Here is a 12,845-nt window from a genome sequence, read left to right as displayed (position 1 = left end):
ATTTCTCCCTTGATGCATGTAAAAACAGAATTTAAGCCAAGCCAAATGTTTGTGTGAAACACTGATCTGTAATATGACTGGTTTGTTGCTTCAAGTCACATCTTGCCCTCATTTTGCTTCAACTCCTTACTTCTTACTTTCACATTATATACATGAGCTGCTTTCCTAAAGGCAATGTATGAAGTTTATTTATATAACTGTACAGTAAATTATTTATATGGAATACATTTAATGTGCATTCTTATCCCTAGTTCGTATAGTCATTAATGAGATGGACTTCCTCAAGACGCGGGATGAGGACGAGACTGCCAACCTCATCTGGAATGACTCGGCGGTGCAGCACGAGAAAATCGCTGAGCTCAGGAATTACCAGGTAAACCATATCACTATCATGTCAAGTCAGCACACTTTGTACGGTAGCCTAGAGGTTAGAGAGGAGAGCTTAAAATAATCAATCGCTGTTCTGAACAGGAAAAACTGGATGTTAACCTTTACAGTCTGCTCCATTACAGCCGCTCAGTGGCCAAGAGCTGAAGGCCAAGGATCCGATCTGCTGCCAGTGAATGTATGAATGTGTGGTTTTGCAAAGCCTTTAAAAACAGTTTCCAAAAAAGATCATTTTGGTGCTCAATGAAGCAGAAGGTTGAACCACATCTAAAACTCCTGCCTCTATTGGAGCACATTTTTTGTAAGAAAGGTGATGAAGGACTTTACCCTTGGATTCCTTCAGAAAAAAAAAAAAGTGAAAAAGAGTTGAAGCAGTGCAGAAAAACAGGAAAAGGGGATTTAAAGGATGAAATGAACATGACAGCTTCTTTAACTCTTCTGCACTTGTATTATTTTTATCTGAATTTCTTTCTTTTTTTTTTTTTTTTTAAGAAAGAGATAACTCTTTGTTCAAGTACAGAATTGCTAAACATGACACCCCTCTCCGTAGACTAATGTCAGCACGAGATATCAAGACGTCTTATTTCACAATCACAGATAGAGAACACAAACACTGCGATGCCTTCTTCCAAGCGTTACAACCATCTTGTATAGGGAGGCTTAAGTTCTTGTAGAAGCAGTTGTGCTGCTCGGCCCTTTGCTGCATGCCCCCCCATGCTAAATATAAATGCTTTTAGTGTGTCTATATGGAACAATTCCATTAAGACTGAGGCTCACGAGGCATCGCTTCTTCAAACACTAGCCCATGCAGATTTTATTTTCTGTTGTACACCACCAGAACTTACAATATGTTTTTCCAGCAGTTTTCAGTTAAAGCATGACATTCTGGGGGAAAAGTGAGGAGATGGAGAAGAGGGATTGCCATGAATGTAAATGTAAAAAAGAAGTGGACCTACTTTTTAGGTGTGCAAAGTGAAGCCAATGTGAAAGCGCCTTAAACCTGCACTTTTCCTATTGACCAGCAGAGGGAGACTGCACTTGTTGCCTAAAGGAGTTACAGTAGAAGAAGTAGAACACAATGAGTAAAAATGCCTACTTTCATGTAATTTATTAACTGTAGAAATGTACTGATACGCTTGTGATCCAACTTGACAGTTTAAAGTCATCCTCATCCAGCATTATCTTCATTGAGAGTCAAATCTACGATAGAGCAGTGTTTGCTTTAGGGCATCGACGTGATTGACAAGTCACGGCCATAATAATCTGTCAATCAGGAAAGAGCTCGGCAATGTATATTCACTCACTTGTCAAATTTGTCACTTCTGGCTCAAGGATGGCAATGAGGAAAATGCCCAATAAAAGGCTTCATAAATGGTCATGGTAAAGTAAAAAAAAAAGATTCAGGTTATATGTTCTGTATTTCAGATTTAATGAAATGAAAAAAAAAAGATGTGAGCGGGGGTACGCAGTGAGAGGGATGCTGACAGATTGGAGGGTAGACTGAAAAAACTGACAAGTTGGGGTGGCAGTGGGTCCAGGTCAGGTTTCAGATGTCACAAGTGATGTTTACAAGATAAGCATGTACAACAAAGGTTGTTCTGAGTTGTGTGTGTACTAGACTGAGAGTAATCTTACCTCTGTTTGACCTCCCTGTCCTGGAGAGTGAACTTGCTGCTGCTGCTCCCCCTCAGCTTTGAGCATTAGCCATCCATCTTCACAAGTGCTTATTTGATTAGACTGGGCACTAATGATGGATTAAATCACAGTAAGAGAAAGAGTAGGGCTTGTTAGGACAGGGGGCAGCAAGAGTTCAGCTAAGTAGATTGAAAATGGCAAAGATTGTTATGGCTTAATGTGTTGCAGTGTTGCTAATGTTTCACATCGAACATGTTTGCTGTCAGTTATTTTAAGATCTCGCTGCTGTAGTATTTCATGAGATAATTTCTCAATACAAAAGTGGAAGTCCCACAACAATTGGTTTTGATTTTCCCTCACAAGCCACGTCGTCTCACGACATTGGTATAATTGTGCAATCTCTTCCGAATCCTTAATTACGTCTGTCTCGTTTGAATAATAATCACGGGATCCTTTTACACTCTGCGTTCTTTTTCCCCTCGCTCCTCTCTCTCTCTCTTTTGCTTTTTTTTTTTTTGCATTTTTTCCTTTTTTTTTTTCTGTTCAGTGATGTTGTGTGAGAGTTTGCTGTCAAGTTTCAGTTCATACGAGCCTAATTAACGCCCCTGTTCAGGCTCATTTGGTCAAAGAATACAGAAAACCCAGAGTTTTTCCTTTACCCCCTACCCCCCTTTCGGCGCATTCAAAGCAATTCATTCAACTGTCACTGCAGGAGCTTGCGATGCAGAACCAATTACCTCGGCCCCTCGGAGTTGAGATTGATCGCTTTTTTTCCCCCTCGCCTCTTCCCTCCCCAACCTTTAAATAGTATAAAAAACACGGTAAACTAAATAAGGGTGGAGAAAGGTCTCAGTGTCACCTTTTTGTTTTGAGTCCGTAATTGGGCATAAATGTCAGAACGTTGTAAGCTCACTTCAGGTTGCTGCCTTTAATGTGCTCATTTTTATGAAGGGGCGGGGGTGGAATTGAGTGGCGTAATAGCCCTAACAACATTATTATTTCTGCCTGTCCCTCTGCAGAGAATTAACCATTTCCCTGGCATGGGCGAAATCTGCCGGAAAGACTGCCTCGCGAGAAACATGTCAAAGTAAGTTTGTTGTCTTTTTTAAAAACATTCAATGAGAGTTCTTTGGTTTAGTTTCAGATATGCAAAAACAGGAACGTTACAAAGTTAAGTGTTTAGTAAGGTGAAGAAACCTAAGAAGTTATAACTGGGAACTTATAGCACTGTGTCATTAAAGGCAGTAGACGTAGATGACCCCCGAAAAAAAACCTGCACTATGATCAAAATGAAATTGCAACGATTGTTACACAAGTTTAATGATAAGACTCCTCATGATTCTACCAGTATGACATATTGCTAATAGAGAAAGAAGAACTGGAACCAACCAGCCTGTCTTTGTTTTCTCCAGAATGATCAAGTGCCAGCCTCTAGAGTACAGCTTCATACCCAAAACCTGGATCTTCCCCGCAGAGTACACTCAGTTCCAGAACTACGTCAAGGAGCTACGCAGGAAACGCAAGCAGAAGACCTTCATTGTCAAACCTGCCAACGGAGCCATGGGTCATGGGTAGGTCAGAGGAGTCAAACAAGAGCCACCCAACACGCTTTCTCAGAGAGGGGCAGTGGGAACCAGGGTGAGAGAGAGACGGAGTAGTCTAAAACACGAAGTAATAAGTAAATGGAGGAGAAAATTAGTAGTAGAGCGAATAGAGGAGAAGCGCAACAAAACATGGCAATTGGAAGTTTGCGACCCTGTCATTGGGATCTATGGAAATAGTATTGTAACTGGGACCAGACTGAGTATTTGAGCTGAGAGAGCGTGGTGATTCTCATCGCCCTCAACGGTCCCACTCTCCATAAATCAGAGGTTATGGCTGCCAGAGGAGGACACACACACACACACACACGTGCATACACACATGGTCCCTGGCAGTTACAGTGGTTTCTGCCCTGAAGGCCTTTGCATGTGATTATTGGATTCCTTCATGAGGCTCCATCAACGACCAGTCAGTGTAGAAAATGGGTAAAGATGGCTGCTGCAGGGGGACTCTGTCTCTCAATAGCATCTCTTTATCAAAAGATGAGCAGGCCATAGTACCTTAATGCATATTTTATATTTGCAGGCCCAAAGAGGCGAGAGGCTGCTTCACGTTTCAGTAGTGTGTCTTCAATACTGACAGTAGGAATCATTAAGCATTTAGAGAAACTGCATCGAATTCTGATTCTGTTTTTCCTAAACTGCATTGTGAATTGTTAGGTAATAAAATGTTAACATCCAGTAACAAACACCTTGGAGACCCAACAGTTACATTTTAGAGGGATATGAAAGAAATAATTATTGATTCAATTCAACAGCATTTTCTATGGACCAAACATTACAAATACAGAATACGTTCAATTAATGTCCTTCTGACAATTCTCATAATAGCATGGACTTTAACACAGAAATAAATTGAAATAATTTTAAATAATGAAGTCTGGCCTTTTTCATAGTTTTTATGCGTCGCCACTAGATGAATTGCCACTAGAATCGCCACTAGCGATGGTTAGTGTATGCAGTGACTGTCTGTATCAGCTTTTATTTCAGATAGAAACAGATTGAAGAGAAGCACATGCTGTATGTAAACACCATTTTGCCAACATTACTTTACATCTGCGGTGCCATCACCCAGTAATATGATGCTGAACTTCCACCAGATCGGTGTGCATAGTGTGTCCTCTCCAGTGCTCCGTCTACCCTCGTCCTTCAACACCATAGACTGGTCAACACTCACCGGCTGCGTTGTCTGTTCGCAGCGCGGAAAGCACAGTCGAACAGCTGGAGTGCATAAACACACATACGGTCATTATTCTGAATCTTCAAAACACTGTTAACACTTAAACAGCCCGCGCCGTCATAACCAAACCGAACTGTGGCCAAAAAAACGAGGTACGTATTGAATCCTAGGGCCATTATATTGTTGCAGCCCTAGTACATGCACAGTTACTTTCCAGTTGAGTGACTGTCTTTTCTTTGTCATATCAACAATATACATCTATAGCAACCTATAGCAATCTAACATAGCTCAAATAAAAATCACAAAATAAAAATCAGCTGACACATCAGTTTTAGATGATGTTTTTCTCCAATATTGATGTCGGTATCTGCCCCAAAAATCCCATATCGGTTGAGACCTCGAGGTCGCACAGTGTAGGAACTGCCCAGCTCGCAGGCAAGAAAGTCTTTCAACCACTGTGTGCTATGGAGAAGTTAGAGAGTCTCAGTTGCTACCTACCTGTTTAATATTTTATATTTTCAATCAATGACTGGTGTTGTAGAATATGATTCATTAACTGTCAAGAAGACAAGCACTTCTTCAGAATCTGATCTGAGACAGAAAACCCAGAGAGTGTAGATTCTCCTGATCATATTGTGAACTTAACTTCCCAAATCACATCATAATTGTCCCAGCCACACAGTCTGTGCTTATGTAGGCTCTCATCCTGGTGGCAGTGAGAGGAGAAGGATTCTCCACGATATCAGAAGGATAGTGATTTAACCTGTGTGGGGGTCAGGGACGATGGGAAGAGAAAAGTGAAACTGCCAAGTGAAAATGTCGAAATATAAACCAAAAGAGCAAGCCAAACTGTGAACATGGTTCCTCAGAGAATCCCATATTTTTTGATTTCCACATAGCTCCCTGCAGCACTTCATAATACATTAATACTGTTCAGCTTGTGAGACTTTCATGTATTCATCTTTTTGGCTTCTTATTCTTTAAAAGTATGATCTCTGATGAGCACATATGAAGAAATACTTTGGAGTGCACTCATCAAAAGCACCAATAGGTGGAGATATTGAAGTACAAATAGCTCCTTGGGCTTCACCTCTCCCTCTAATTCTCTTTGAATTTGTCCTTTCTGGTATAATGTGAGCATTACTTATAATCCATGCTGCACTAAGCTCTTATTTATTAAAGAATAAAAGGCAGCAAAGGCTGAATTATTGCAATACATTAAGAATATGAAAGATGATGAGTTTAGCTCGTCCACTCAGCGGCGGGCGGCTCACAAGATTAGATTTTTTTTCTCTCTTTTTTTTTTTTTTTTTTTTCATTGGTGTGACGCGGCAGGAAATTAAGTTATATCTACCCCCTGTAATTTATTTTTCCATTGGCCAACCAGATGAAGTTATTGTTTGTGTCTGAAGCGCAGCTTGTTATAAAGGAAACAAAATAAACGCGCGTGCAGGGCTTAAAAAGGCGAGATCCCCTCTGGTGCCAAATTAAATAGGCAGGAGAGAGTGGGCCGTGATTATGTGACACCCCAGCTCATCAATCACGTCGTCTTCTCCTCAGCTACTCCTCCTTGACTAACTAACACTGTTAACCCTGTCCTCATCATTCAGCTTGCTGTCTGCCTGTTAGGCGGGCCCCTCACATCGTCGATCAGGCTCCCATCAACTTCTCCCTGTTCTTTTTTGTTAAAATACTGTGATAGGCAGGACAATGAAGTGCCTGTGTACAGCGTGGCAGATAGTTCAGTTTTCTGAGGGGTTTACAAAAATGAAAATAAGATCATTACACATTAACGAATAACTACAAGCTGAAGGAACAAATGCTCAACTATGACCTTGTCTCATGACAACCCGAAAGCCAACACCTGATCTCAGCCTCGATTTACATGAAAATCTAATCAACGTTGTTTCAGGGTTTTCGAGTAAACCAAGGTGGAGAATTGTTTGGTACATTAAAACAACAGGGACCGCACTGTTCGAAACATACACGTTCATCTCTGGTGGCTTGGTGCCATTATATGTCAAGAGCTCAAGCTGTACTTTTTGAACAATCTAGTCTTTACTTCCTGGCCAAATAGTGTGTTTGTTTGTTTTTGGTGTGCCTGCCTGCTTGCCTAATGGAGCCTTTCAGACTTTGCATGTAAGCAATTTAGACCAAGTCTGCCTTAACTATGAGTGATGGTGATATAGGTCAGTTGTGATGTTTGTACATAGTGGGATATTGTTTAAAACTGACCCCCTCACCCTTCCTGCACTCATACATACACCCATGCAAATACGGAAAAGACTCGCACACATTCACAAACTTTTGAAATGATTGCCCCTCCCCCTTCCATGCACAGCCACATCGTTGCACAACCCATTCTTGGGCCAGCCAGCAATGGTCTGCACACTATAAAGTCTGAGTGCCAGTGACATAAGACTAAAGCAAATGAATTAGAGTTGGGTTGGAACCTGAACACAACGTCTGCTCTTATAAACCTGCTCACAGCTAAAGGAGCATGCTACAACGAGTGGAGTTTGGCTTCAGAAATGTTCTCCAGATGCTTGCAGACTATTTCTCAGACAAACCAGCATTTGTGTTTTACCTGTCTGTTTTTTTTTTTTGTATGTTTATTTTTCAACAGCTTTATTCAGATGGCCGGGTTAAGAACAGAGGAACTACATCTTTACAATGTTAAAATTCCCTCAGATGCAAACAGCTTGTCTAAGTCAAACTGAGGTCACTCATTGATAATTGTTTTCATCGAAGGTTCTGTAGCAATGGAGGGTCGCCTGAATGCTATCTGAACAACATGGCGATGACCCCTTTACTGAAAATTGCTTAATGTCTTCAGCTTTTATACAATTTGAACCTCAGTAATGACATTTTATCACCCGAAATGATCTATTTAGAACACTGATTTATTTATCCTTTGAATTTAATATCAGCGTTAGAAGTCTGGAAGAAGAAAATACGTCCACAACTTCCTCAGGACTTTGAAGTGAAACATTACGTTCAAATCCATAAAGTCTGTGTACTGTTTGGTTCAGTTTTTCCTTCAACACTTCTGAGGCCGTGTCAAAGTCATCAGTCATGTTCATGGTTCCTGCTATGGTCCCATCTATCATTTTTCTAATTATCTTTTTTGTCTTTACTATGCCATATTTTATTATGTCATGACGACACCCCAATTTCCCCCCCGAGGATTAATAAAGTTTCTGTCGTTGCAGGATCTCGCTTATACGCAATTGTGAGAAACTGCCAGCCCAGGAACACTTTATCGTTCAGGAGTATCTGGACAAGCCTTTCTTGATGGAGGGTTACAAGTTTGATCTGCGCATCTACATCCTGGTCACTTCATGTGACCCCCTTCGCATCTTCCTGTACAACGACGGCCTGGTTCGCATGGGCACAGAGAAGTACCATGCACCCAGTGAGGCTAACCTGGTGAGGAACAGACATTTATAATGTATTATAAAGTATTGATCACGTCAGGTATTTTATTGTTTCATGGAAGCTAAACATAAAATGGAATGGCAGCAAAAACATACTTTGACAAATGACGTGTAGATATAACAGTAATGGGGATAGGCAACTAATCCAGTACTCATTAGATTTAATATTGTACACACACACACACACACACACACACACACAGAGACTGAGCTGTGTGCAGGCAGACTGTGTGCACACAGCTGAGTGTAAACGTCCGCATGCCAGATGTCTCCTGTAATATCAAGCCGCTCATATTTGCCTTGAGGTTTTGCACCTGCTGAAGCACAGTCTGTTGCTGACACGCACACAAGCATGCACACACACACACACACACACACACACACACACACACACACACACACACACACACACACACACACACACACACACACACACACACACACAAATACATGGACAAATACAGCTTCCTATCAAGCGTGATGTTATCTACGCTATGGACACACACACACACACACACACACACACACACACACACACACGGACAAGATGGATCCCTCCTTTGACACCAGGGTGTATTGTCTTACCAGTCTGTGACACTTGATGGAGTGAGTCATGCCATGGAGATGGATGTTCAATCCCACGGAGAGTGACTCCCAGACAGATATCAGAGGCTGGAGTGGCCTGCAGCCACAGTATTATTACCATGTAGGTGAAGGACAAGGATGTATTGTTTCCAAATGTGAGCAATAGTGTTTAAAGAGGAACATCTAGGGTTAAACAATAGCTGTAGTCAACCACTCAATGAGGTCATTCAGCCACTCAGGTTCTGACTTCTCTTATCAGTGCGTCTGTGTGCTCTTCTAAGAGTAGCAACTTGTTCTGCTGTTTAACTCATTATTACTAAATATCATTTAAACACCATTTAAGAATCGATTATTCCCATACAGCACAGTGAGGCCTTCTCTACATTTTTACACACACCATGTGAGGATGCCAGCTAAGACTTTTTTTCTTTACTCTTGTGGAGCCTCATAACTTTAAAAAAAACAACAAAACGCTTACATTACAGTAAAGTTCTTTACTCTGTGGGGATAAGTGCAGGAACATCTTTCAGGGGTGTTGATAATCATCACCGTCAAAGGTGTAATTACACTTAAAAGCAAAGCCAAAGGAACCATAAGCTGTTTCAGTAAACGTACTATGTATTGAAAAGGCATTCACTATGGCAGTGCCAGCTTTCTGCTTCAGTGGCGTTATTTGTAACACTTGGTTTATTTGTCGCACTAAGTTTTAGATTGTGCTGGACAACTGTAAGTGTGAATGCATTGAACAGGCAGCTGGAAGCAGGTGAAATGAAAATGTCTTCATCTGCTCAATAAATAAACTAAATCAGGGGTACGGAGAAGAACACGATTTGTATCCAACAACAAACAAAGCAAGCCATCTGGTGAAAAATATGATCTGCTGTTGCTGAGAAATTCCATTTTAAATAATGTTAGAGCTTAGAAACTAAGTTGACTTCTTTACAAACACATCACAGACCATCTTGTCTCATCTACATCTTGTCAAATTGTCCCGAGATTTGCAGTATTTTCCAGTCATTTTTATACCACATTGTTCAATGAACTGCACTGTTTTCTTCCTTCTTCCTTTAGATTATTTTGGGGGGATATTTATGCCTTAACTGGAGAGGACAGTAAGCAATAGAGTCGGTATCAGGGAGAGAGAGTTTGGGGAATGAGGCACAGGTGCCACAGGTCGGATTAGAGCACGAGTCGCCCACTTTGAGGACTGTTGCCTCTGTGGACGGGGCGCGCAAATTAATCGCTGGGCAACTGGCGCCCCAGCTGTTGCTGTTTTTAAATGTGCTTTAGGAATACATTTGATTGATTGATAAATACATTGGACTAATCCTTCTTTTAAGCTTGTTTTGTTTTGTCATTTAGATGACGGTTATAATCAGTCTCTGCTATTGTGGCATTACCTGTCAGAACTACGTTTCTGCATAAGAGCTAGCTGTTGCGCTGCTATCACATCTAATTAAAGTTGATACTGTGGGAGAAAGATAGCTGTGAAAATGCACTTTCAATTGATTCAAATCCTCTTTCCTCCCTTCTGTGTCCGCAGAGCCAGCTTTACATGCATCTGACCAACTACTCGGTCAACAAACACAACGAGAACTTTGAGCGAGACGAGACGGTAGACAAAGGCAGCAAGAGGTCCATCAGCTGGTTCACTGAGTTTCTCCGCACCAACGACTACGACGTGTCCAAGTTCTGGGGAGACGTCTCGGTACGTAGGAAGTCCACCTGAGCGCGCACACGCACACAAACGCAGACACGCGGTTACCTACAGACACACGTGTGGTTGATGTGTACCAAACCAAGGATGTGCGGTGTTATAACAAAACGCGCCGCGAAAGCAAACAACACGTGCATACATCCTGAGAGCCTGCAGTAAGTGTGCGCTCACAGATTAACACACTCTTTTGCCACGAGGCAACACACATCGCACACAACACGCAAGCGGGACAGCAAATGTTTGATCTGATTTGTGATGACAGTAATTCAGAGAGCTTCAGAGCTTTGTTTAACTCCAGGAAGAGCTCAGTAGAAAAAAAAACAAAAAAAAAACATCATTCCTGGAGGGTGAGCTCTCTCTTTCTGGCACCACTCTCATCTCATACAAACACCTTTACCTAGTTCATTTTCTTCTTACCTCCTGGACCTGTTTTATGTATCTTCTTTTGGGCCCATTTTTCATACCTATCCATTGGATTATATGCCCCTTTTCTCCTTATTTCACTCCTGTCTTTTCCACTGCTTTCTTTAGCCTCAGAGTGGTTTTATGTGATTTCCTATTTCATTCTTGACCTCTTGCCTTTCCCTTTAATCTTTAAGTTTGTACAGGTATAGTCCCTCAATGCCTGTGCTCTATTTTACGCTCGGGTTTTTATACGAGCAGGGTTCACCCTCCAAATCAAATCCTATCGGTTATTTCAATCTTTAAGTCAATCTTTACTTCCTTCTGTACATCAGCTTTCACTTTTTGCTCTGTGAGCGTTACATAAAGTTCCTTTTGAGACCGTTGAAGGTATTGTTGCCAGTTTAATGTTCTTGTTTAGTTAGTGTTTCTTTTCCTTACACCTCCTCTCATCAATCTTGTGCAATCTCTCCATGTGTTACATTATTTCTAGGTGTGAAAGTCCTAGTTTCTTGTTTTTTTTTGTTTTCTCCAGTTTTCATCACTTCTTCATCTTTTTCGCTCATATTCCTTGTCCCACACTGACAAACCAAAGTGTAGACTCCTGACTCTGCCAGGCAGTCTTCTTCCACTCCTGCTCCCTCGCCATTTTTCTTCTCTGCTCTTTCTTCATAAATGTCATCACTTGGTGCTGTTAGTGCTGTCCGTTCACACTCACACTCACACACACACACACACACACACACACACACACACACACACACGCACACACACGCACACACACTGTGTTTTTGTTTCAGCTCTGTATTTCTTTGGCTCTCTTGGTTCTCCTCTCCTTCCTCTTTTATTCTCTCCTCTTACATTTTGTTCTCATACAGACCGAGCAGGCTGCCCTGACTTTTCCCGCCAATGTTCATTGTAAAAGAGTCAGGGAGTTTGTTTGCCAAAAAGATTGCCTGAAGGGGTTAAAAAAAATACCATGTTGTTGTTTTTTTTAGATTCACTGACATCTCTTTCATATTGAGGTATTATTGATGCACTTTAGGGGGCTTTAAAGTGTTCAAGGTTTGAGCATAGCTTTTTTTTATGTTGTAATTTTGAGAGCAGCATCTGACTACAAATGGGCTGGTTATGTAGTCCAAGGGCCAGGCCATCACACTCCTCTCCTGCAGCTACAGCAGTGTGCAGACAGGACTCGGCAAACAGCAGCACTATGTGGGGGCTTGACTGAGGAGGGGAAGCTTCGTGCTGAGTGTGCGTGTCAGAGGAAGCACAACATTCAAAACCAATTCACTTTCATGTCGGACCACCACTCAACAGTGCTGCTTTTCTGATCAATGAGCTGTGCGTTTTTTGTGGACATCCAGAAACAATGACGATTTTTAAAAAAAACATTTGTAATGACAAACCAGATCAAAACCAATATGACGGAGCGTTTCAAAGATGAATGTTTGTTCATACATTTATATCAACTGAATAAAATCTAACAAATGCGCGCTCATGTTAAGACAATGCCTTTAAATTGATCGTCTTCTCTCAGTTTTAGTTTGTTGTCATTACACCCCAATTAACTTTTGGGATAAACTTCACTTATACCTATTTGCAGTCTAAATATCTTTTTTAGTTTGTCTCAGCGTCAATGAACCCAGGAACATAGAGTTAGTTGCAAACAATCCTTAAAATAAGACAAATAAAAACCATGCTTTAAAAACAGAGATATAATCAGTGAAATAGCTAGAACAACAGAAAAAAATAATAATGCAGCTCAGACAAAAAAAAACAAAAAAACAATAATAAGAGGCTTATCAAATTTGTTGAAGCCAAGAATTAAAAAAATCACAGGCTCACAGCCTGACAGTACTCTGCAGAGGCCAGGGATGTGGGCTCGGGATAAGCAGAGA

General features: G+C 41.2%; 1 protein-coding gene across 4 annotated transcripts in view; it reads left to right on the top strand.

The window, feature by feature from the left end:
- The window catches only part of ttll7 (tubulin tyrosine ligase-like family, member 7), a 69,438-nt gene that overhangs the window by 10,017 nt on the left and 46,576 nt on the right, over window positions 1-12,845 (top strand). For all 4 annotated transcript variants that reach the window (XR_013779710.1, XM_079350480.1, XM_079350481.1 and 1 more), the window contains exons 4-8: window positions 252-373; window positions 3,042-3,109; window positions 3,435-3,593; window positions 8,016-8,232; window positions 10,369-10,533. Coding sequence is in view for 3 of the 4 variants with exons in the window: in XM_079350480.1 (XP_079206606.1) it covers window positions 252-373; window positions 3,042-3,109; window positions 3,435-3,593; window positions 8,016-8,232; window positions 10,369-10,533 (731 nt within the window). In the remaining variant the exon portion in view is untranslated. The remainder of the gene's footprint in view (window positions 1-251; window positions 374-3,041; window positions 3,110-3,434; window positions 3,594-8,015; window positions 8,233-10,368; window positions 10,534-12,845) is intronic.

This window comes from Symphodus melops (genome assembly GCF_947650265.1).
Source record: "Symphodus melops genome assembly, chromosome: 8".
Taxonomy (NCBI): Eukaryota; Metazoa; Chordata; class Actinopteri; order Labriformes; family Labridae; genus Symphodus; species Symphodus melops.
This window is presented reverse-complemented; position numbering and strand designations above follow the sequence as displayed.